This window comes from Schistocerca cancellata, chromosome 7 (assembly GCF_023864275.1).
Source record: "Schistocerca cancellata isolate TAMUIC-IGC-003103 chromosome 7, iqSchCanc2.1, whole genome shotgun sequence".
Lineage (NCBI taxonomy): Eukaryota > Metazoa > Arthropoda > Insecta > Orthoptera > Acrididae > Schistocerca > Schistocerca cancellata.
Genome location: NC_064632.1, coordinates 251,568,650 through 251,595,954, shown reverse-complemented (window position 1 = coordinate 251,595,954; position 27,305 = coordinate 251,568,650). Strand labels below are relative to the sequence as shown.

The 27,305-nt window shown below is 37.7% G+C and overlaps 1 protein-coding gene across 4 annotated transcripts in view; it reads left to right on the top strand.

Annotated features, from left to right (window-relative positions):
• LOC126091908 (polycomb protein Sfmbt-like) overlaps nt 1-27,305 on the top strand; it is a 330,279-nt gene that overhangs the window by 151,292 nt on the left and 151,682 nt on the right. For all 4 annotated transcript variants that reach the window (XM_049907216.1, XM_049907218.1, XM_049907217.1 and 1 more), the window contains one exon: nt 26,751-26,960. In XM_049907216.1, coding sequence (XP_049763173.1) covers nt 26,751-26,960 — 210 coding nt within the window. The remainder of the gene's footprint in view (nt 1-26,750; nt 26,961-27,305) is intronic.

Below are 27,305 nucleotides of genomic sequence, written 5' to 3'. Positions count from 1 at the left end.
AAGCATACATTCAGAGAACGGGATGTCAGAGACACCTCATCATCAGAGATTAATACTGTGAAAGAAATGTGATAGAAAAAAATTAAAATCGCTCAAAAGAGGAAAGGCCGCTGGACCTGATGGGATACCAATTCGATTTTCACAGAGTACGCGAAGGAACTTGCCCCCTTCTTGCAGCGGTGTACTGTAGGTCTCTAGAAGTGCATAGCATCCAAAAAGATTGGAGAAGGGCACAGGTCATCCCCGTTTTCAAGATGATGTGCAGAACTATAGACCTGTATATCTAATGTCGATCAGTTGTAGAATCTTGGAACACGTATTATGTTAGAGTATAATGACTTTTCTGGAGACTAGGAATCTACTCTGTAGGAATCGGGATGGGTTTCGGAAAAGACGATAGTGTGAAACCCAGCTCTCACTATTCATCCACAAGACTCAGAGGGCCATAGACACGGGTTCCCAGGTAGATGCCGTGTTTCTTGACTTCTGCAAGGCATTTGACACAGTTCCCCACAGTCGTTTCATGAACAAAGTAAAAGCATATGGACTATCAGACCAATTGTGTGATTGGATTTGAAGAGTTCGTAGATAACAGAACGCAGCATGTCATTCTCAATGGAGAGAAGTCTTCCGAAGTAAAAGTGATTTCAGGTGTGGCACAGGGGAGTGTCATAGGACCGTTGCTATTCACAATATATATAAATGACCTTGTGGATAACATCGGAAGTTCACTGAGGCTTTTTGCGGGTGATGATGTAGTATATGGAGAGGTTGTAACAATGGAAAATTGTACTGAAATGCAAGAGGATCTGCAATGAATTGACGCATGGTGCAGGGAATGGCAATTGAATCTCAGTGTAGACAAGTGTAATGTGCTGCAAATACGTAGAAAGAAAGATCCTTTATCATTTAGCTACTATATAGCAGGTCAGCAACTGGAAGCAGTTAATTCCATAAATTATCTGGGAGTAGGCATTAGGAGTGATTTAAAATGGGACGACCATATAAAAGTAATCGTCAGTAAAGCAGTTGCCAGACTGAGATTCGTTGGAAGAATCCTAAGGAAATGCAGTCCGAAAACAAAGGAAGAAGATTACAGTACACTTGCTCGCCGACTGCTTAAATACTGCTCACCGGTGTGGGATCCGTACCAGATAGGGTTGATAGAAGAGATAGAGAAGATCAAATGAAGAGCAGCGCGCTTCATTACAGGATCATTTAGTAATTGCGGAAGTGTTATGGAGATGATAGATAAACTTCAGTGGAAGACTATGCAAGAGAGACACTCAGTAGCTCGGTACGGGCTTTTGTTGAAGTTTCGAGAACATATCTTCACTGAGGAGTCAAGCAGTATATTGCTCCCTCCTACGTATATCTCGTGAAGAGACCATGAGGATAAAGTCGGAGAGATTAGAGCCCACACAGAGGTATAACGACAATCTTTCTTTCCATGAACAATAAGAGACTGGAATAGAAAGGAGAACCGATAGAGGTACTCAAGGTACCCTCAGCCACACACCGTCAGGTGGCTTGTGGAGTATGGATGTAGATGTAGAAATGATAAGGAGCTTGATATAGAATTGTTATTCCTTGAAAAGTCTGTTGTATAACAATTTCCCAAAATCGGCAATATGCTCAGTCCATCCCTCAGATGATGAGTAACAATTTTCAAGCAACAAAATCTGTTTGCAGGGCAGCGCTTGTGGTGCATTGTATTCTAACGTCTTTTGTTTTGTTTGCAGACATGAAAGAAGCATTTTATCTCAATTTTAAATGATAATGGAACAGTTGCTTTGTATGGAGTCAAAACTGTTTTCTTACCTGATTGTGCAAAGATTTTAATGTAGAAATAATATGTAACACCATAAGCTGCTGTTTAATTTATTCTTTAATGTGCAACAGATTTCAGTCAAAGACCTGATGTACAAAAGTCATGGATACAGAAAAATTTCGTGTGAAAAGAGTGTTTGAAAACTGTAGTGAAAGTGTAGATAATATCTACATCTTTTTGTTAACAGCAGGCATTACGCATATACGTCTAAGAAACTACAGAATCAACCAGCTGCACACATCAGGAATTACAGTAAATAATTGTAAAAATTGATGTTTACAGCTGCAGAAATACTCTTCAAAGATACTTGTAAATAGGACTCAAAATGTTAATGATTAGCATCTGTTTTATGGTTTTTACAAATTTTAATTGCACTGCCCACACTGATTTAAGAAATGGGCTTAGCGCCAAAACACAGTACTATAAATACATTAAGTCTGAAGAAAAACACTCAGAAATTTGAATGAGATTTTATCTTATGCTTTCGTGTAACAAGTAATGTTAAGTACCATTATTGTTGTGCTCTACAGTCATTAACTTCCATTACATGTAGTTTTAATTGTAAAGTATTGCCTCATGGGCATGTTTTGGAAATTACATGGTTTGATTCATGAATGAAATTGTTAATCCCTCAGATTAAACAAACCTGTGACATTTGTGCTGCCCTTCACTGTATTTATTCAATAACCCCTGTTAGTCCTATCTGGTCAAGTCCCACACACTTCAGTAGTATTCTAGAACCGGTTGGATGAGTGATTAGTAAGCAGTCTCCTTTGTAGACTGATTGCACTTCCCCATTATTCTACCTGCTTTATCCATGACGGTCTATGAGAGATCCCCAGCAGTGCAGTCGCTTAGTGATACTATCTGTATGGTGATGTAGGTTTAGGTCCTAGGTATCACACAATGCAGCCATTCACCCTGGCAGGCCCTCATTTGCAAGTAATTGATGAAGGAAAAATTCGGAATTTTGTGTGACATTCAGTAGCAGTAAAAAGTTCTGTTTTATGATGTGATTGTGTGGTGTAATGGTTATGACAACAGTTTCATGAGCAGAATGTTGTCAGTTCGAATCTTGTCAGGTGCACATTTGTTTTTATTTTTAAATCTTTATTGAAATTACTTCAATCATTATTTTTATTCAGTTCATTGGTTTAAATGTATTTTTTTATTTCTGTTCCTTTGTCACATCAGTTTAATCACCTTATGAACTTTTCTATTTGTTTCATTTTTTCATTATATCATTCTTGCTCCAATTGGAATTTTTGACTATGAATTTAATAATATTTATTCATTATTATATTCAATTATTTGGAAATTCCAATGTATCATTTAAAAAACAAAAGACAAAATAATCTATTTATATTTGTGCAATGGAGTGAGGTATGTATTTTTGTTAAAAGATGTTTATTTTCTTGGTAAATACTTATTACACTATGGGCAAAACAACGCAGATGAAAAATTTAAGTGAAAGACGGGTTTACAACTTTATAGCTAAAACAAAATTCAAGCAAAATGGGAAGTAGATATAATGACAGCAATAATATGGACAAAAAACGGGTGATAAAACAAAAGAAATTAAATCGAAATTCATACATAAAAGTAATGAAACATATATGAACAAAGATTTCAAGTGGAGAAGGATTGAGAGGAAGAAAAATGAGAGCAATGAAGAAGTTACTATGATTAAAATTATGTGACAAAGGAGTGGAATTAAAAAATTACATTTAAACCAATTAATTGAACAAAAATAACAATGGAAGTAATTTTGATAAAGATTTTAAAAAAGAAAAATGTGTATCTGACAAGATTCGAACTGATAACCTCTTGCGTGTGGAGCCTTTACCCTATCCATTACACCACACAATCACTCTATTTTCTGTAACTATTTTAACACAAAATTCTGAATTTTTCTTTCATCAATTACTCTCAAATGGAGGCCCACCAGTGTGAATGGCTGAAGTGTGTGATACCTGGGATCTTAACTTACATCACCATATAGTTAGTTTCAGAAATGTCGAATGCATCGCTGGGGACCTCTCCTTGTAAGCCTATGTCATCCATTCCATTTCATATCCCTCCAGAGTGTTAAACCCAAGTGTTGTATGAGTTGACCGATTCAAACAGTGATTCATTGATACTATAATCATAGGATGCTACACTTTTTTTGTCTTGTGAAGTGCAAAATTGTACATTTCTGAACATTTAGAGCAAGTTGCCAATCTCTGTACCACGTTGAAATCTTACCAAGATCTGACTGAGTATTTATGTAGCTTCTCTCATATAGTACTTCATTATACAAGGGCCCTTTTTGTTTCCAACATCCGATTGGCTATAAATAAAAGACCAGTTCATAGAAAACAATTATTTTATTACCAAAAGTTTTGTATACTTACGGTTACTTTTCAACATAATCACTGAAAAGATTGAGATATTTATCGTACATGTGGACAAGCTTTGCAATACCCTCTTCAGAAAATGTTGCTGCCAATGATATCAAATGAGCAATGACATTATTTGAAGATCTCTGTTGGTTTGGAAGTGCTGTCCTCCTAGCCATGGCTTCAGTTCAGGTAAAAGGTGAAAGTCGCTGGGTGCCAGGTCAGGACTACGGCAGATGGTTGAAAATGCCCCATTGACATTGTTCAAGGAGCCATTGGGTTGTGCCAACAGTGTGTGGACGAGCGTTTTCATGGATCAACACAATTTCTGAACTCAGCATCCCTATTCGCTTGTTTTGAATTGCTCTCTGCAAAAGTTGTAAAGTTTCACAATACGCACCTACATTGATAGTGGTTCCGGGCTCCATAAACTCTACAAGCAACACACTTTTTGGGTCCCAAAACATGGTAGCCATAGCCTTTCTCTTGTTGAATATTTGTTTGAATTTTGTTTGTTTGTTTGGTGAATTTGGATGCATTCATTGTTGTGATTGACTTCTGGAACTTCCATAGACAAAGCAGTTATGGTGAACCTACGATTTTCTCTAACCATTTTGTCAACTCGTTCAACAAGGTCGGTTGTAATGACAGACTTGTGTCCTGGACCTCTTTCATAATGCACATCATTTTGGCCATCTTTAAACTACTTTCAGCACCATTCACACACATCATCATCAGTCATGAAGTTATTACCGTACACTCGGCTCATTCTCCGATGAATTTCTGCTGCACTGTTCCCCTCTGCTTGCAGAAACCGAATTACACTTTGTAATTCACACTTGACGGAAGCAACAATGATGGCACCCATGTTTACATGGCTGTAGTGCAATGCAGACTGATGCCTTGAGGTCGGCAATGGCGGAGTGTGTGGTGCGAGAGTTTCCCAGTAGCCTACAGCGCATATCCACTTTCTGCCACTTGCATAGCTTCTATACTAAGTGATCAGAGGTTGGGGGAAGGCCCTCATAGGTAATTGCATCATCTGCAAAAAGACTGATTTTAGTATTAATATTGTCTGCAAGGTCATTAATATGAAATATGAACAGCAAGGATCCCAACACACTTCCCTGGGGCACACCCGAAGTTATTCTACATCTGACATGACTCACCATCCAAGATAACACACTGGCAATAAGCATAGACTTGGTACTGATCAAATGCTTTTGTGTAAATCAAGAAATATGGCATCTAGCTGATTGCCCTGATACAAAGCTTTCAGTATGTCATGAGAGAAAAGTGCAAGCTGGATTTCGCATGATCAGTATTTTTGAAATTGATGCTGGTTGGCATTCAGGAGGTCATTCTGTTCAAGAGGTCTATTATTGTTGAGTTCACAATATGTTCTAAGATTCTACAACAAATTGGTGTCAAGGATATTAGACGGTTGTTTTGTGGATCACTTCTACTACTCTTCTTGTAGACATCTGTGACCTGTGCCTTTTTCCAAGAACTGGGCATTTTTTTTTTTTTTCTTCTCCGTTCAAGTGGTCTAAGATAGATTATAGTTACAAGAGTGGCTAACTCAGCTGCAAATTCAGTATACAATCTGACAGGGATTCCATAAGGCCCTGGAGTTTAGTTCAATTTTAATGATTTCAGCTGTTTCTCAACACCACTGACACTAACACTTATTTCGCTCATCTTTTCAGTGATATGAGGATTAAATTGGGGAAATTACCACACTTCATGTGATACACTAAATCTTTGTTATACAGAGTTGTTGTTTAGTGTAATGGTCGTCACGTGCGAAAGGTTGTGGGTTCAAATCTGGTACTTTGAAATTTTTCGTTTTAAATGTTAATCGAAATGATTTTGATCATTATCTTTATTCAGTTAATTGGTTAAAATTATTTTTTTTAATTTCTCTTCAGTTGTCTCATCTTAATCATCATTGTAACTTTTTCATTTGCTATCATTTTTCTTGCTATCATTCTTTTTCCACTTGGAATCTTTGCTGATGTGATTTCATTTATTTACATTAATCTGTCATAATATTTAAATGTTTGAAAATATTGATCTATTTGTTAAACGAAATAATGTATTTTTACTGTGCAGTGCTCAAAAATGAAGTTTTCTTTACAACGTGTACTTTTTTTTATGGTAATCATCAAGCAGACACTTAAAACACAAGTTCTTATTGCACTACAGAAAAAACAACAGACATAAAGATTTAAATGAGAGAAGGGATTATAAGTAAAAAAGGAATTCAAGCAAAACGAGGAACAGAAATAATGAGTGTAATAATACGGATGAAAGTATAGGATGATAAAACAGCAGAAATTAAATTGAAGTTAATACATAAAAGTAATTAGTCACTTGAACAAAGATTTGAAATGAAAAAATATGGTGAGAAAGAAAGGAGAAAAAACGAAAAACTTAATACGTTGGAAAGTCCAGGATAGAATGTAACAATGTTATGAAAAGGAAAGTTGCTACTCACTCTATAGCGGAGATGCTAAGTCACAGATAGGCACAACAAAAAGACCAAAAGACCATCACAAATAAAGCTTCCAGCCATTGAGGCCTTCGTCAAAACACACACACACACACACACACACACACACACACACACACACAAACGCAGTTTGCAAGAAACACACACAACTGCAGTCTCTATTGTTGACGGATGCCTTAATGGCTAACAGCTTTATTTATGGCGGTCTTTTTGTTGTGTGTATCTGTGACTCAGCATCTCCACTATATGGTGAGTAGCAATTTTCCTTTTCATAATACTGAAAAAGTTAATACGATCATTAAAATGACGTGACAAAGGAATAGGAAGAAATAAATACATTTGATCCAGTTAACTGAATAAAAGTATTAATCATAGTCATTTCGACAAAGTTTAACAGACAAAAATTTCAAAGCACTTGAGAAAATTTAAACTCACAACTGTGTGCATATGAGGATTGTACCTTAACCATTTAGTTACAGAATCATTGTTTGCAGCACCCAATTTTTAAAGCTCCGGGATGTCACATGAAATTCTGAATATTTTCTTCTCTCCTCTCTCTCTCTCTCTCTCTCTCTCTCTCTCTCACCCCCCCCCCCCCCCCCAAAAAAAAAATCTCCTTTTTCTCCATTTTTTATTATTTTTACTTGCAAATGGTGGCCCGCCAGTGTTAATGGCTGCAGAATGTGGTACCTGGGAATGTAATCTACATCACCATCTATTTGGTTTCAGAAAGTCTTTCCCACTGCTGGTTACATCTCCTCATCAGAAAAGTTGAGTTGGGAACCACTGGTTTAAGGCAAATTCCTTTTCTGCAAAGTCATGCAACAAATTCACAAGAACATCATTTACTGTTTCCTCTGTTCTGTTTGCTTGGTGTGATAATAATAGCTTTATTGTACGCAAATTCAAGTAATTCTGCCTCCTGACTGTAATAAAATTATAGATTTTTCCCAAAAAGCAGCAAATAACCCACGATCGAACCTTGTGGAATGCCCATTGTAATTTCTCCCATGCATATGTGACATCCGTGTGTGAGTTACATGAATAGACTAACCGTATATTTCATAAAAAATTAAGTTCTCCAGCAAGAACTGTCAATTGATTATGACTGACAAGATGCCTTTACTTAGTTGGAATAGATTTCAGCTCTGGGTAGTGTATAATTAAAATCACTTTTCCTCTCTCTCTCTCTCTCTCTCTCTCTCTCTCTCTCTCTCTCTCTGTGTGTGTGTGTGTGTGTGTGTGTGTGTGTGTGTGTGTGTGTGTGTGTGTGTAAAAACATGTCTCAATAGAACTTCACTTATTAAATCCTGACTTGGGGTAGGTATGATATTCCATTGTTGTAAAGTTGGAAACAGTCCTGCAGTTCATTACTCGCATCATTTTCCAAATGTTTTTTGAGGTGATAAACTGTCTGGTAGCTGTTGATATTTGTGAATAGTGGCATATTAGAATGCCCGAAGTTAATAATTTATTACCTATGTCTGAGAACATGCTTTGTAGGGAGTATGTAAGTGTCTTTTTAAGTGTGCCTGTCTGCAACTTGACGTGTCTTTGTTTGTATGCGCATGTACTTTTTAGGGACTTCATTATTTTGATTATTTGAAAAAGAGATGCTACAGATACTTCAGTTTCATTTAATTTTTGTATCATTTCTTTTGTGCCCTGTTTTACTTGGTCGTGAACAAATTGCACAAGTTAAGAACTCTGCTTGTAGAGTAATTAGGCGTACTAAGTTTTTTGGTTACACAATTACCGGTTTTTTATGCTCCAATTCTCTTCAGTGAAAGTAGTGTTGTAGCTTCTCTCCCCCTCTCTCTCTCTCTGTGCTGTAACTGTATTTCGATGAGTTTGATTATATTGTCAGAGGCATCAGTTATATAAAAGATGTGAATTCTTTAGGATTTTTTTACTCCTCTTAAAACAATAGTAGAGGGTGAAAAATGAACCCTGTAAAGATAAAATTAGAAACATCAAATTTACTTTGGCAGTGAAAGAGGGCAGACAGGAACATTTTCCGCAGTTGACTAAATTGTAGCGTGGTCTTATTGAAGACCAGCAGGTGACTGAATAGTTGGTCTGAAGAATTATCCAACACTCTGAATGTAACATTTCAGCTCTGACATTTCATATGGTCAGTGGAATGGTGCCCATGCCCATGGACCGCTTGCAGGATGGCAGCAGTATGGAGATTTGCAACTGAACTGCCATATCAAATAAACAGCTGTTGCAACAAGATTGTAAGCTACGGTTTTCACTAGGGACAGGAAAAGAACTTTCTATTTTATGGCCAAATTCAGTGTTATGTTTTTTGCCAAAATCAGACTTACTTTTCGCCGAGATCAGTGTTACTGGTATCTTTCCTGCCAAGGTCGTTGCTGTTTTTATCAAGGTCAGTATTTCCCCCCCCCCCCCCCCCAATTTGGTACTTTATTTCCAAATTCAGTGTCTTTTTTTCCAAATGCAGCGTCATCTTTTTGCCAAATATGGTGTCTATTATTTTTTTTCAGAATTTGATGAGTACTTTCTCAAAATTTGGTATTTATTTATTTATTTATTTTACTCAGTTTGGTGTGTTATTTTTTCTTTCAAAATTTTATCTTCAAATTCAGTGTCATTTTTTGCCAACATAGGTGTCATTTTTTCCCAACTTCAGTGTCATTTTTTTCCAAATCTAGTGTCATTTTTAGCCATGTTTGTTTTTGTCAAATTCTTTGTAGTTATTTTTCCAAAATCAATGTCACCTTTTTGCCAAATGCAGTGGTTGTTTAGCCAAACTCAGTAGTTCTGCCAGATTCGGTGTGGGATCGTTTTTGCCAAATTCTGTGTGTGTGTTTTCCACCAAATGCAATGTTGTTTGCTTTGCCAGATTCCGTGTTTTTTGTCAATTTCAATATTTTTTGTGAAATTTGATGTTTTGCCAGATTCTGTGTTATTTTTATTAATGTCGGTGCTATTTTCAACGTCACATGTAAGTTAGTAATGTGGAAAATAAACTGTCAATTTAAAATCGTACTCAAACATGAGCCTTGAAGAGATTAAAACTATTAATTATTGCTACTATTGCTAAACAGCTGTTTCATATGTATAACATTTGTATGCAGCAGAATTAGAAATTTCGTGGTATCTCATAAAAATTGCCAATTTGCATTACCTCTCTAAAAACAGCAAATCCCACATTTTTTTCACTTTATCGTTTTCCTGAAGTTTTCCAGTCCCTACTTATCTCAGATATTTTCCTGGAAGCTGGGCTATGAGTGAGTGATGGTGCCACTTTCCAGTTTATCTCTCACCTCACCATTGTGTAGCCCATGTCAGCTCATGTAGCAAGAAACAGTTGTAGGGATCAGCAGTGTAAATGCCTATTTAGTGATGAGAGTATATTCTCCCTTGTTTACTTGCAAGTGTGGTGTCAACCAGGAGGGTGACAGCTATCAGAATGTCTTTGGCAAAGATATACAGCATCACCTGCAGGCAACTTGTTGTGGAAAGCATTGAGCCTACAATGACTGTACACCTCCCAGATATATAGTGCAACACTGAAGAGTTCAGAGCACATTCTGTTCATTCTCACTTGTCTCCTCCCGTGTTGAACATGTGTGGTGTAAAATTATATGATATTTGCTTTGGGGCAGGGTTACCACCAACATTCCTACAAGAATTGTCAGTGAGTGTAATAAGCATAATGTGGAAAACATCTCAAGATGTTTCCTAATGTCTCAAAGCGTATATCGGTGTGTGATTGCAGGACTGCATTATAGGCAGAGGAGACTGTTACACAATAATTTCACTAACTGATAAAACATTTTTCTGTAGGTGACCAACTCTGTGATAATGAATATGTACAATGTGTGCATGTTACCAGTATTGTGTGAGAACTTGTTATTCTATAGAAAGCCTGGGAAACCTATGGAATGCCTGATGATTTAGGAAAATTATTAAGTATAAATTTTTATGAAAATGTTACATACTTTTCCTAGGCATTAAACAGAATGACAAGTACCATATACGCAGTGTTAAAAGGACACCAAATGACAAGCCTCTATTAATTAATAAACATTTGAAACTGAAAAAACAAAACTACAAAATAAAGCAAAGCACAGGATATTCTTACCGGAAAACAGTGAAAGCAAAACTGAGATTGAAGTACTTGTTACAGTGAGTACTCACTTTTCTTCTTCACAAAAACATTTTGACAATTTTGACATTCGATTTTACACATTCTGTTCATTACCTAGGCATTCTGTAGAATGCCATATTTCACCCAATGCCGTTAACATATATATTATTAAAGTTTCATTCATGTGGTGCCACTGCTTCAGGGTGTTTATTTTTGTTTTTCCACTGGTATATTGTACAGCACTGTTGCCATTATGAATGTACTTTTTCTTTTCAGATACTCCGTTACGTGGTGCTTGTGATATTTTCCTGTTTAATAACTGTTTTTCAGGACAACTGTTCTTAAAAATGAATACAGACTTAAGAAAGATGTATTGAATTTAGTTCTGGCATTGAGCTCATTGTCTCCAATCAACATTTATAAAAGCATTCTTAAAACATTCTGTTTTGCAGTTGCTTATCATTTTCTCTATTACTTTAATTGTTTCTGAAATGTACTTAAAAGCAAGTTATGGTATTTGACTAACTGCGTATCGTGATCTGACAATCTGTTTGCCACAAGATAGGTATGTGTGTTTTAGGTTCATAATGTTGTCTTGACACGCTTTCAGTCAAATTACTAGTGTTATGAGCTATTCAAGTGCAAACATTTACGACTGCTTAATCGTAAGCAGCTGTTATCATACTTATACCATTGTTTCTTTTAAGAAATTTCAGATATTACCTTTGTCTTTGACAGACAACTTAATTAGCTGAATATTTCTTTTCTTTTTTTGTTCCTCCTTCCTTCCTTTCCTTCCTTCCTACTTACTTCTTAAAGAAAAATTCCCAGTGTGCCCATGGGTACTGGTATTCAGTACCAGATACAAATTTTTATTTCCAATATTCACAAGCACATGCTTCTGTATCTGTATTTTTACTTTTTTAAATATTTATTTCAAATTTCTAAAATTGAAATTCAAAATACACTGGTGTGCAAAACTTGGGTTTGATAGTAACTTTCACACAATATGGCACTGCTAAGTAACATAGCTTGACGAAACTTAGATGATATGTAGAAAGTACTACTGCAGTATAGCACAGAAATGTCACTTTTATTCAAGTGTCACTGAAGTCGCTGTGTTTTATGGTGGTCCCATGGACATTAAAAAGGCGGGACAGGATTCTTAATAGGGTGTGTGACCACTGTGAACAGCATTAAGGATGGTAAGAAGTTATTGTGATAGGGCATCCCATTCCTTGACCAATGCAGTTCATAACTGCTGCATGGTCATTGGTGCCTGTGGATGTGCTGCAATTTAACTCCTAAACGTGTCCTGCACATGCTCTGGATTCAAGATGGACAGGAATGGAAAGGCCAGTTCATTTTCCAAATATCCTCTCATTACAAGAGGTTCTCCAATTATGCTGTTTGATGCAATCGCGTATTGTCATCCAGAAAAATTAAATCGGGGCCAATTGTACACTTAAAAAGATTCACATGGAGGAGTGCAGTGCCACAATATCATAAAGGTGAACGGAATAGTTTTTCTTTCATGGTCTATGAGAAATAATGTGAGAATAAAGTTTGTTCATATCTTAAAGAAAACATAACTTTTTGTGTGATGAAAATATTATTTAGTTCATTGGCATCTCTTACATTTTAAACATTATACCTATTGTACAAGGACTGGAGCCTAGACTTGAATCCAACAATGCATAAAAATTATGTTTGGGTTGGAAAATGGTGTATGAAACTTCTTCCATCAGGGTGTAAATGTAGCTGAAAATGTTTCTTCGTCCAGCAGGACAGCGGAACAAAGAATATTGCAACAGTTTTATAATGTGGTTCCTGTACAAAACTGCAAAACAACTGAAGACACTTCAGGCTGCCAACTTATGTACATTGAAAATTTCTGGAACATCCCAGAATCGTGCTCTAAAAGTGGTCATATTTCAAATAAATGAGCTGATGACACTTCTAGAAGTGTAGGGCAAAATATCGGCAGTGCAGAAATCGAAACTACAGAATCAATTAGTAAATATCCCAAAGAGTATGTGGGTGGTGGTCCTAAAGAGTATGTGTGCAGAAGAAGGAACAAATTTGTTTACAATGACATTTTGTACAGCAATTAATGCTATATGGTTTTTAAATTTTCTGTGCGTACTTTTGGTAAATAACAAAGTACCAATTTCAGTACAAAAACAATAAGACCAAATATTTGTTGCACGTCTAAAGTGGATTGCTGCTTGAAGTTTTACTTTATTTGATTCAATGTTTTATTTTTGTATGTAGAAGTAAATACTACAGCATCTGCAATTTATGATAAACTGTGTGCTCTGAACAGAAGTCCACACCTCCGTTTATGACTCGGCCAATTGTGCCTATTATGCGAGACTCTGTCGTTTAGTTATCTCAGCCTTTCAGAGTGCCGCAGAATTGTGATATCAGATGCCTGTTTGCATTCTCAAGAGTCGTGAAACATGCTTTACAAGAAATGCACCATGAAGCTTTCAGATGTCTCATTTCCCTAGGCAGTAGTGTAATATATCGAGGAGGAAGTCATAACATTTAGCTGTGCGTATCAACCATTTAGAGGAACTGTAGATCAAATTTAGGAAAATACTTTACCAAGCACTGGATAGATGTGCACCTAGTAGCACAGTTTGTGATAGGAGAGATTCTCCATGGGATAAAGTCTTTATAAAGAAGCTTGTAAAAAAAACAACTAATACTACTGCAATATATATGTAAAACAAAGTATAGGGCTGTAGATAGTGAGATGCGAGATAAGACATGTATATGTGTCAGAAGGGCAATGTTTGAAGCCTTCATAATTGAGAGACCTCTCACAAACCCAAATTAATTCTGCTCTTATTTCAGTGTTGTCAGTGGCACCAGATTTAATGCCCAGTCATTTGTGACACAGATACTAAAATTGAAGGTATAACATCAAAAGCAGATCTGCTGAACTGTTTTCAATTTTCCTTTACAAAGGAAAATGTAGGAGTACTGCCTCAGTTGCAAAGATGAGTGACATCATAATATACCATAGATCTGTCAAACAAAAAACTGTTGCCAGTAGTTGAGAGAAAGCACAGCTAATACCAGTGTACAAGAAGGTTAGCAAAAGTGATCCATAAAATTATCAGCAAATATCATTGACATCCATCTGTTGTACAGTCCAAGAATCTACTTTGAGCTCAAACATAATGAAGTATCTTGAACAGAACACTCTTATCCTTGCCAACCTACATGGATTCTGAAAACATTGGTCGTGCAAAACCCAACTTTCACTTTTCTCACGACATCCTAAAAGCCATGGCTCAAGGTAATCTTATCCATGTTCATAAACACTTTTTCATTTTACAATTTGACTGATTAAAGCTTTTGTATTGAAGCAATTTTGCAGTGAAATCGGTAAAAGTCTGCCATAAAGTAAACTGGAGTGGTTGTTCATTAAAACAGTAGAAGTAACTTCAAATGTGCCCCAGGGAAGTGTGTTTGGACCTGTGTCGTTCATGTTGTGTATTACTGTTACATATCCACAGTTTTGAATATAATGTTAATGTTAAAATGCAGTACCACCACACTCTCAAAGATTGCATTATGTTCCCTCAAACTCCTCCATTTTCCTGCATTTATTTACTTCTGTTGGTCTTATTAATATTGCTTAAGTTTCTTCTGTATTCTGTAGGTACAGTGATAATTGTTTCTTCTTTTAATTGCTTTGTGTATCACACTCTGTGTTTTATACCTCCTGGTGTAGCCTTGTCAAGTACTAATTTTATTTATTACTTTTGTTTATTAATAGAGACTGTTATTTAGGGATGTTGTTCCTATTTTGTGTTAAAAGTTTTCCTGTCTACTCCATTTTTATTTATTTACAGATCATTTTTTTACTTTTTCATTGCGTTACCACCACACTGTCAAAGATGTTACTTACTGTTTGTTTCTGCTTCAATCTAGATGTGTTACTTCTCTTCCAATGTTGTTTGCAAACATTGTAACTTCTTTGGTGACAATACTCAGTAAATGTCTGAAGATGGCCTTGTAAGCCGAAAAACGGTTAACACAATAAAAATTAATACTGTAGAACAAAAGCAAACTGGTGCTTTTCATTTATTATAATGCTGTTCTATCAAGAACTTGTTCTACCAAGAACTGACAGAAGATTCTGTTAACATAGTATTTTAACAGTAATTTATAATTCTGACTTAAATTATGGATTTATGAGAATTCACAAATACTTAAGTGTAGAGTTTGTAAGGATGTAAAATGGAATTGTCACAAGGCTCAGTCTTAGGGTAAATCTGGTGGCAAATTTCAGTTGATTGTTGGGAATTCTGGAAAAATTCAGTAGGTCTACAAATGGGATAACACTTGTGTGACCCATCCTATAATTTTGCTCAAGTGTGTGGGGCACATACCAGATAGCACCAACAGGTGATATTGAATATAAACAAAGAACAGTAGCTCTAACGGTAGGTTTGTTTGACCCACGAGGGGATACTGCAAAACCCCAAGTGGCAGACACTTGAAGATATACAACTACTGAAGAAAGTTGTGATAACCTGCTTTAAGTGGAGAATGTAAATATGTTACAGGCGTGTATGTATAGCTGCCATAGGGCCTGCAAAAACCCGATAAGATTAATAACCATGCACATAGAGGCATTTGAGCAGACATTCTTCCTGCATTCCATTTGTGATTGCAACTGGAAGTAATCGTAATATGTGATACCTTGGAAAGTACATTTTGCCATGCACTTCAGTCATCTCCAGTGTATTGATGTAATGTTGAAATGCTCTCATTATTTAGAATATGAAGAAAATTCGTACTTAGAAAATGACTGTACATAGACAATCACCATCTATGTTGATGTATGTAGCTTCCTTCCATTGTTTTGATCTCTGCCACCTTATTTCTTTTTTGTTGTTCCAGTACTCATTCAACTTTTTATGGTAGTTTAATTTCTGTTAGTTTTACTTGAGAATGTGAAGTTGTTAGAAAATTAAATATTTTACTCTATTTTCATGATGACGAAGGGGTGGGCATGGAGGGTAAGGACACCCCTGCAGTTTCAGCTCAGAGTGACTACCTGCAGGTCCTTCCCCTGGCCAGACACTCCTAAACAGACCAAAACTGCACTACTGCCACAGCACACAGGAAAACCAGACATCCTGCTTATCACTCTGCTCATTGGACCTGCTTCATCTTTTGGCTGTCACATCTTGTTTTATGGAACATCATATCTTTGACAACCGTTGAGAATTCCACTGTTGAAGAGGTTGATGACCATGAAGTTTGGTCATGTAAAACAATACTCATCATTATCATCGTCATTAGCAGCAGCACCTGACAGTTTTTAGTGTGTCATCTGTATTCCATAATAATTTTATATAAGTTGTGTTTCTCATTTGGTTAGAGGTCAACTAAGGATCATGTCAAGATAACTATTGGTTTGTCTTTTCCTTCATCTTCCTCCAAAACTCTCTCAGAATGATCTCTTTTCCTCTCATCTGACCATGTGACACCAGTTGTTTACATGTATGTTTTATCTTCCTGAAAACATTTTAATTTTATTACTTCTAGTCTAAATTTCTCTCTTGAGTAATGTCTCCTGTTCAGCAATTCTTCTAAGTCCTCATTTGCCTTGTCTCCAATTTTTTATCTGTTTTGCTGTTTTGTAAGAATGTATGTATCTTCTCTCTTATTATGTTTTCCTGTTTTGTATCTAGATGTCCACAGAGTGTAACATATCTTTTCCTGATCAGCTGTTGTTTTAGGACAGAACAAGTATATTTGGTCTCGAAACGCTATTGCCATCTTTATTCTTTATTGAAAGAATAAAGATGCCCTTTTTGCATCCAGATAAAAGTAGTGTTGCCGACACGTAGAGGACTTAGTGGTTTTACAACTGTATTATAATACCTTAATTTAACATATTTAGAAACACCATGATATTTAATGCCTGTTTTCTTGGTATTGTCATTGGTTTTTCAAATTCTTAGTGAACAAAATTGGTCATGTATTGTATTTTTACACATGATGATTGTATACGTGTGTTCTGAGGTTCCATTTGTTATTATGGGTACATTTGCAAAGGCCAAATAATTTTTTGCTTTTTTGTATCCACCCAATTTTTTGTAGCTATTGTCTTTCTGGTTTTCTTCCTTTATTCTCTAATAGCATTCTCCAGCACGCTGCTGAGTGATAATGATCACATACTGTTTTCTTGACTGACTCCTGATACAGCTGGAAAGAAATAGAAGTTGTTCCAAGGAATTTAACTATAGACACTATTTTGCAAGAGTTTGTTTAGTTATTTAGAGAGTTTTCCTACATTTTGCAAATTCCTTCGGGTTTTTGAGAAGGGAGTGTCTGTTGAATCGTATGGCTTTCTAAAGTCAACAGACATAAGTATTATCTTCTTAATTAATGTTTTCATATACCTAATTATTTGTTTAAGGTTTAGAATTTGTTCTGAATTCTGTTATGTATACAGGGTGCTCGTAAAGTCCTGATCCATTTTAAAGAATTAATGGATGCATGTACATAATTATGATCTATCACTGTGGTAACAGCGCTCTCTCTCTCTCTCTCTCTCTCTCTCTCTCTCTCTCTCTCCCTCTCCCTCTCCCCTCCCCCCTCTCCCTCCCCCCCCTCCCCCCTCCTGTTGTTAGTTCACAATTACAGAGGTGCAACAGGAGTTCACTGAGAAATTCCACAAGCCAGCATCAACAAGAGCAAAGATCCGGTTGCTTGTCAATAAGTTCGAAAAAACTGAAAACATTGTCAATAAATGACACGCTAGAAGACTTGTACAACAAGAGACAGTTCAGTGAATAGAGAAGCAACAAAGTCAAAATGCATCAAGAAGTTTAAACAAAGAGTTAGAACTGTCAGACTCAGTGATTTTGATAGATTTACACTGAATGCCAAAGAAAAAAGTTTACCACAGTCTGATGTTTCACAATTTAGACTTGGAAGATTACACAGCTTGGTTTAATACAAGCTGCACACAACAAACACTTGTGGACCTCGTTTAGTTTACTCTGCAGAAAAGTTAACAAATATAACTGCCACCTAAGGTGTAACAAACCGCCTGACACTAACCGTGAATGACAAAGAGAGACACAAAAGTGAATGTGTGGCTTTGATTCACAAAAGCCTGCAGTTATGGGCTCTTCACTTTTGTAGTCGAGGCAATTGCAAGAAACATTTACTTGATATTCTGGAGCAGTTGCGAACAAGTGTGTGAGCAAGAAGGCATTGCGGATGCTGTAGTGTTCCAACAGGATCGAGCACAACCTCATTTGCTCTTGTTGAGGGACTACCTACATCGAAGACTCACCAACATGGGGACAGGCAGAGATTCAGTAAGCCTGTGGCTGCCATATTCACATGATTGGACAGCTCAGAAGAAAGCAGACATGTGTGGTAGGAAAAGTCAAAAATTTTATTTTCTTATTAAAGATAGTGAGTGCATTTTTGTAGCTTTGCCTCACAAGTCACCAAGTTATTTCCGACACAACACGTTCTTCACTCTGCTGTCTGCATTCTTAACTCAGTACTACAGCCGTTGTGCTCTGTAGAAGTCAGTAGCATTTTTATTAGTTTTCTACATTGAGGAAAAAGTCTGCTAAAAGAAGAATATATAATGAAGAATATATTAAGTGTGAATTGACGTTTATTAAAAAGACAATGTCCAACTACCACTCTTGTGTTGTGTGTCATAATATCCTTGGTGAAAACTCCTTGTGGCCTGTATGTATGGAATGTCATCTAATAACAGCTTACTGAGTGTTGAAGAGTAAACCACAAGAGATTTTGTCGGAAAAAGTAAATTCTTAAATTGCTTGAAGCTGGACTCCATGGGATTTTTTCACCAGAAAAGTGGAAAGTTATTGAAGCGTCACGAAAAACCTGTTACTATTAGTAGGACATGATCAAACCTGCCATTCTTAGAGATACCTCTTTCAAACAACAGTGTACAACATGGGCCTGAAGAACTGGCCTCAAATGTGAAGTAACACCTCATTGGAAGACTGAAAATGTCTAATTTTTTGCCTTGCAGTGTGTCAATTCTACTGTGTTGCTTAATAAGAGGATGAGTCAAATGAAAACTTTGAATTTGTAATAACAGATCGAAATTTCGCGCCATAATCCGGTAAGTTGGTAAGCGTGCTACAAACAGCGTGCAGAATGGATATAGGTGGCAGCATATTGCAGATTCACACATACCGTTGCAGTATCAGTATAAAGGTGGCCGCCCTACTTACGACTTTCACCAGGGAAGAACAGCGTTATGTTATTCGGTTTTTGTGTAGTGAAGGTGCGAAAGCTATTTAAATTCATTGACGAATGAAGGTTCAGTACGGTGTTGCATGTTTGTCACAGCAGCAAGTCTACAAATGGAGTAGGAAGTTGGCAAGTGGTGTGACTTCAGTGGAAGATGCTCCCTGTCCATGTCAGTCACGAGTTGTGACTCCACAGAACATTGCAGCAGTTGAAGCCATAGTAAAGGAAAACTGCCGAGTGACACTGAATGACATTGCAGCATGTTTACAGATTAGTCATGGGTCAGCACACCACATTGTGCATGATGTGCTCCAGTTTCACAAAGTTTCGGCGAGATGGGTGCCACAGCAGCTGACTCTTGAAATGAGAGAACGACATGTTGATGCTTGTGAAGAACTTCTTCGGGGCTTTGAATGAGAAGATGATGGCTTCCTTGCAAGAATCGTTACTGGGGACGAAACCTGGGTTCACTTCGACCAACCGGAAACAAAGAGAGCAAGCGAGGAATGGCGCCATTTCCTCATCACCGAAACCAAAGAAGTTTCGAACAGAACCATCAACAGGGAAGGTTATGCTGGCTCTCTTTTTGGGTTGAAAAAGGCGTCATTTTGGAGAATTACATGCCTAGAGGGACCACTGCAACTGTGCATCGTACACAGATCTCCTAAAAAATCATGTGCAGCCTGCAATCAAATCAAAGCGATGTGGATTGCTGTCAGCAGGTGTCCTTTTGCAACATGACAATGCAAGGCCCCACACTGCCCGTACAACAGTTGCAACAATCACAGACCTGCAGTTTGAGTGTCTTCCTCATCCACCAGACCTTGCCCCAAGTGATTTCCATATGTTTGGACCACCCAAAGACGCAATGGGAGGAAAGAAGTTCCATTCTGATGAAGGGGTATGGCAGGCAGTGCATGAGTGGTTGTGCGGACTACCAAAAGAATTTTTTTCTAAAGGAATTTATGCACTTTGTAAGTGCTGGGACTCACCCTCGTAATATCTGCTGATATGTGGACGAGAAGAAAATAATATAATAACTGTTATTTTCTAAAAACTTGGAAACCATATCAAAAGGTTCTCATGTATTTACTGCCATTAATGATTTTTTCATTAAAATAATTTTCTTGAGGCAGAGTTGTAGGAATTTGTACTGATGGAGTACCAGCCATGTTAGGTTCGTGCTCTGGCGTCCTAAGTGCTGCCAAAGAAAAAAATCCTGATTTTATTGGCTCTCACTGTAATGTCCACATCTAGCACTAGATTCTGAAACTTCACCTGAGAAACTGAATACTGCACTGAAAATTGCTGTCAGTGGTGGATCCACCACAGTTGCCTGAACATTAAAAGTGCTCTTAGATGTGCTTTAGCTAGTTTGAAACTGAGCATTCAGGAGGTGCTTAAACAGTTTAGACCATCTTATTGAAATGAAGAATTTTTCTTGTGACTTCCGTCACTTACAAATTTAGATGTGAAAAATGTTGTTGAAGTAAGGTATAAAGACATATTTATTTCGGTACCAAGTCATTTGATAACCCTCTGAGTGTCGATATCAGATTACTGTCAAGTAAAGTTTTCTTGAAAGAAGCAAAATAAATAAATACAATAAACAAACATTTGGGGGATGGGGCATGAGATATTCTGGGGTTGCAAAGAGTAGCACCAATTAGAAGAGGTTGGGAACCAGTGATGTACAGGTTGTCTGTTGAAACCGACTGTGGGAAAGAAAAGGCTGTGGTCTAAAAATGTGTGATTTCGTTTTCTTTCTCGCAGTTGGGTTTAACTGACCAGGTGACACTCCATACTGTAAATCACGGATTTTGATGTGCTTCAAATATGTTGTATAGGCAGTTGCCCTGAGTACCTGGCTATCCGGTTTTTTAGCGAAGGGCCTTGGTTTTTGAGAAAGTTGAGTTTGAAGTTCATTGCGCACTTTGTATACCCGTAACATTGCATATATTCCGAGAAAGTCAGTGTAGCACAGCGGTAAAGGTTCACAGCTACCGTGATGGAGGTACCGTGTTCAAATCCTGTTCACGGAGTAGATTTAAGGCATATTTATGGAATTTGTGATTTCGCCTTTTGAGTCTTCTTTAACTCCTCTACTTGTGGATCTTCTTCTGGCTGCACTACTGCAGAAACACTTTGTTCTTCCATTTCACAGAATTTTTCTAACACACTGCACTAGAGACGCTTTATGAGCAACTGATGCTGTAGTTAGATGCGAACATAAAGGAATGCAACTCGGATTATCATTGGCCACAACTAGCAGCTGGGGTTCCCGTTACAGCTAACAGTATTCATGGGAGAGGGGAAGATAATGGGCGGAGATCGATTTCAGGTAATACAAGAAGCGACAGTTGTATGAACATTTGGAACTCCAACTGCGAACCACAAATGGAATGAATATTTGAAAAAATTATGATGGTACGTAAAGTACCCTCTGCCATACACCGCAAGGTGGCTTGCAGTGTGTGTGTGTGTGTGTGTGTGTGTGTGTGTGTGTGTGTTTTGAACGCCCCACTGCTTACTCCTCTTTTGGGATCTACGGATGCTAACGGCTGCATCCCAATATATTTACTCTTTGATGAAATTTGTCATTAAAAATATATCTCTTTTTCAAACTAATGGCTCAGTACTAGGAATCAATACTAAAAATGAGAATAAGCTTTACAAAGATTTAAAGTCACTTACTTTGGTCCAGTAAGGTGCCCATAATTCAGGAACACACATTTTCAACAACTTGCCTTCAGCCATAAAAAGTTTAACATCTGATAAAGGTCAATGTAAGAGGAGCTTAAGGGATTTATTGGTTTCCTGCTTCAGCGATGATGAATTTCTGAGTAGAACCAGCTGATGTGTATAATAATGTGTTACAAAGGGTACTAGTAAAGTTTTGCAATACAGCTTTATTCCTTTAATTTTTTCGAAGTAATTTCTGCCACATTGAATACACCTCTCCATCCTCCGAAACCAATGCCTAAACCAGTTCTCTCAAGTTCCTGTACGGAGTAAGGCACACACATTGTCTCAAGCTCTCAGGAGGTCCTCATCATTTGATAACTGCACCCATTTCAGCTTCATTTTCACATGCAGGAACAGTGCAAAGTCACAAGCAGCAAGGTCTGGACTGTAAGGAGGGTGCCCAAGAAGTTTCAGTACTGTACCCAGAAAATATTCGGTGCATGCTGTGGTGTGGTGACCTGGAGTGTTGTCGTGATGGGTGAACTAAGTGTCCATTCTTGACTTGGGTTGCAGGTTCTTCAAAGACTGGATGACTTTGAGCAGACTCTGCTCGTTGCAGCACTTAGCTGTGACTGTCGTCTGTGTGTCCAAAACAACATGCCCCACAATTCCACTCGATTTGGTTTGGGGGGGGGGGGGGGGGAGAGGAAGAAGAAAACTATTATTTTCTTCTTTACTGATTGGGATTTTCTGATAGCTAAGGGTGTATTGTCGTCTTCAAAGATCCAAACTTTGTTTTGAGTCTTAGTTGGCATGTCATAATAGTACAGTCAAGTTTAGTCACCCATCACGATGTTTGCATACTGAGACTGTCACTTAGAAAACTTCTTTAACATTTCCCAGCACCAAATCACATGTCATGTAATCTGATTTTCCGTCAGTCTATGCGGCACCCAGAGACAACGAAGTTTCTTTACTTGTAAATGATCATGCATAATCGAGCAAATTGCTTGTGTATTTAGCCCCAAGGTATCCTCTATCTGTTCATAGGTCACTCGCCTGTCTTCGTTCAGCATTTTACTCACAGCTTCAATGTTTTCCTCTGTAACTGATGATCGTGGACTTCTCATTCTCTCTGTGTCCTACAGAGTGAAATTTCGTCTTTGGAATTCTCTGTATTACCTGAATACAGTTACATGATGTTGACACACATCACCGAGTGCAAGGGTTATTTCTTCACAGCACTGGTCTATGTTTAAACTGTGTGCAAAGTTGTACTCCAAAACTGCCCGAATCTCACTTCATGGCCACAATGCCATAGCACTTCAAACTAACCCTTCTAGTGGATGACTGCACCCACAGACTTGGCACAGCAGCTACAACGCAAGTATGAAGTATTATCAGAACACAGCAACAATCAGCCTCCTGTGACTTATTGTTGCTTCGTATTGCAAAACTTTTGTAGTACAATCTGACATCTGTACAAATTCAGTACAGTAATGTGAGCGTTGTAAATAAGTGTTGTAAAATGAATTTTTTTTTCATGATGTGACTAAAATAGCCCAAGAATTATCATATGCGCCTAATGTATTGAACATTTACATGTTTTGTGACAAGTTATTTATCACCTTTTAAATAAAAATATGTTTAAGATTTTGTTCACGTATTCCGCATGTATGAGGATCATTTCACATGGGATCTGTGTAAGGGTCATAAGAAAATTTGATTTTTATTTGCAGATATTTATTGTGAATTCTTGTTTTCTGATATGTTTTACATTCTTGAGGGTCTCCTTGCTTTGTAACCATTGCAATGAAAGTCTGCAGCTCGTGGTCTAGTGGCTAGCGTTGCTGCCCATGGATCACAGGGGCCCCGGATTCGATTCCCGGCCGGGTTGGGGATTTTCCCTGCCTGGGGACTGGGTGTTTGTGTTGTCATCATCATCACCATCATCATCATCATTTGTGACAGTGGCTACATTGGAATGTGAAAAAAATTGAACTGCGTAAAAATTGGGACATTGTATGGGCACTGATGACTGCGCAGTTGAGCTCCCCACAAACCAATCATCATCATCTTTGCAATGAAAACTACATTTAATGAAATTTAGTCTAATCAGCACCCTTTTACTGTTATTGGAAACATTTCTCTGATAAAAAAGACCTTTGTAAAATTATGTTGAAGATGATTTAATTCCCTCACTGGCTGTGTATGGAACTTCAAAAGGACTCCATCAAACTTTGAGACATAGCTTTAAAATACTATTACTATTGATTAAAATGTCACTCAGTGTTGCAATGGTACGATTATTATATAAGGGCAACACCCTTCATTCTCCTTTATGAAAGGCAGAATTCAGTACTTTAGCATTTATACTTAAGTGTCAAAGAAACTGGTATAGGCACGCTTATTCAAATACAGAGGTATGTAAACAGGCCGACTACGGTGCTGTGGTCGACAATGCCGATATAAGACAAATGTCTGGCGCAGTTGTTAGATCGGTTACTGCTGTTATAATGGGATGTTATCAAGATTTAAGTGAGTTTGAGTGTGGTGTTACAGTCAGTCCACAAGCGATGGGACACAGCAGCTCTGAGGTAGCAATGAAATGGGGAATTTCCCATATGACCATTTCACAAGTATACCTTGAATATCAGGAATCCGGGAAAGCATCTAATATCTGACATCACTGAGGCTGGAGAAGATCCTGCAAGAACGGGAGTGATGACGGCTGAAGAGAATTATTCAACCTGACAGAACTGCAACCCTTCTGCAAATTGCTGCAGATTTCAATGCTGGGCCATCAGCAAGTGTCAGCGTGTGAACCATTCAACAAAACATCATCGATAGGAGCTTTTGGAGCCAAAGGCTCACTTATGTACCCTTGATGACTGCACAACACAAAACTTTATGCCTTGCCTAGGCCCATCAACACCAAAATTGGATGTTAGTGACTGAAAACATGTTACCTGGTCGGACAAGTCTTGTTTCAAATTGTGTCGAGTAGATGGACATGTACGGGTATGGAGACAATCTCATGAATCCATGAGCCCTGCATGTCAGCAGGGGACTGTTCAATCTGGTGGATGCTCTATAATGATGTGTGGCGTTTGCAGTTGGAGGGATATGGGACCCTCAATATGTCTAGGTATGACCCTGACAGGTGACACGTACATAAGCATCCTGTCTTATCACCTGCATCCATTTGTATCCATTGTGCATTCTGAGGGACTGGGGCAGTTCCAGCAGGACAATGCAACACTCCACACCTGCAGAGTTGCTACAGAGTGACTCCAGGTACATTATTGGGCATATCAGGGACGCCTTGCAACATGCTGTTCAGAAGAGATCTCCACCCCCTCATACTCTTATGGATTTATGAACAGCCCTGGAGGATTCGTGGTGTCAGTTCCCTCCAGCACTACTTTAAGACATTAGTTGAGTGCATGCCACGTTGTGTTGCGGCACTTCTGCGTGCTCGCAGGGGCTTTACACAATATTAGGCAGGTGTACCAGTTTCTTTGGCTCTTCAATGTATGTTGCCTGCCTTGTCCTCTAGTGCTTGTTAATTATTTTTGCACCATTGAAAGCCGTAAGATATAACCAAATTATTTCTTCAGCTTTTGGGTCAGGTTCGGTAATAATAATATTTTGCTACAGTCGTCATCAAAGGTGGCACACGTCAGCCTTATGTAAGTTGAACCTTTTTCAACTAACTTGCAACTGTCTGCTGATCTGTGCTTTGGTGTATCATATATTTTTCTATATGAAAGAAAGACGTAGACATTCTTAAGCATTTAGAAAATTGAACAAGTTTTTCTACTGATGTTGCCACAGCCAGACTTTTAGTTGGCATTTGTACGCGCTATGTACTCATAATACTGACAAAAATGAAAGTGAATTGCAGTGCATTCTCCAGTTTATATATATATATATCTCTGAAGTAAAGCCAAATTTGTTTCTCAGTCCCGTTTAAGAAAGCTGCTTGATGGATTGTTCTGCATTATCTTCATTTCACAGTACAGTACTTGGCATATCCGTCAGTGTGAGTTATTATGTAGCAATGTTGCAAATTCGAATTATCAGGGTAAGAATTTTTGTGACGTGAAGGAATGATGTAAGTACTCCGCCTTCCTAATTTTAGTTCTGATGTTCATACAATTCACTTCATTCCTTCTTCTCGCCTATTGCTTAGAGCACAGAAAATATTGAAAAATGTATTTGAGTGTAGATCGTTGTTAGAACTCGTTAGCATAAGACACATTACTATTTCAGAGCCGAAATATGGAAGAAATGCTGCATAAGGAGGCTCATTTGGCATGCGTTTATATATCACAGTTTTCTGAAACCAGTGCTGTACCAAATGAGGTGCTACACTGTTAAGACATTGAGCGAGTATTCTGGAGGACAACAGTAAAAACCCATACCTTGCCACATGTTAAGTTTTCTGTAAATGGTGTTACCTGAATACCAGAGTAACTCCTTTGGTAGGAAACAATCAAGTTCCTTCCCCAGTTTGGGATGAATCTCAGTCTGTGATGACCTCACTCTCGATTGGGCATTAAACTCTAATCTTCCTTCCTTCCCCAAACCAATGACAATTATTCAGAGTAACAGTAACACCCAATGGTGGTACAGTTCTGCTTCATGTACCATGGTTATATATTTGTCTTGCACATAATGGATAGCTGCTTGTTGCTGCTGCTGTAGTAGTAGTAGTAGTAGTAGTAGTAGTAGTAGTAGTAGTAGTAGTAATTATGGTGGTGGTGGTGGTGGTGGTGGTGGTGGTGGTGGTGCTTTGCCTCCAGTATAATTATTTCTGTTTTGTACTTTATTCCATATTTTACATACTCATTTTCATGTATTTGTTTTTATGTTATTTCTGCAACTTTTATACTATTATTATACCTTTGCAATTGTTATAATAATTCACAGTTTGAGCGAATGGAAGAAACGAAAAGTATCTCACCTGAGACCTTAAATTCTAATTCATCTGTTACACCATTACCATTGGCCATTACACTCGATGAACCTATGGACCCACCACTGAAGAGAAACAGAGCTGAAATTCCAAACACATATGAATGGAAGAATCAGCTGTCTGAGCCTGGATTTATTGCTGCTCCAGTATCCTGTTTCAAACATGTGAGTACTTAGTAAAGGGAATCAATTTTCTAGCCACTTTTAATTTCTCAGAATTCATATGTAAGGTAAAAATCTGCGTTGTTGTTGTCACTGCCTGACTGTTTGTCAGGTTCCATCTGCCACCTGTTAAGCTTCAGCAGAACAGTAAGTTTAACAACGAAAACAATCAATTATTGATAAAATTATATAATTGTATCTAAAAACAAAGATGATGAGACTTACCAAACAAAAGCGCTGGCAGGTCGATAGACACACAAACAAACACAAACGTACAACCAAAATTCAAGCTTTCGCAACAAACAGTTGCTTCATCAGGAAAGAGGGAAGGAGAGGGAAAGATGAAAG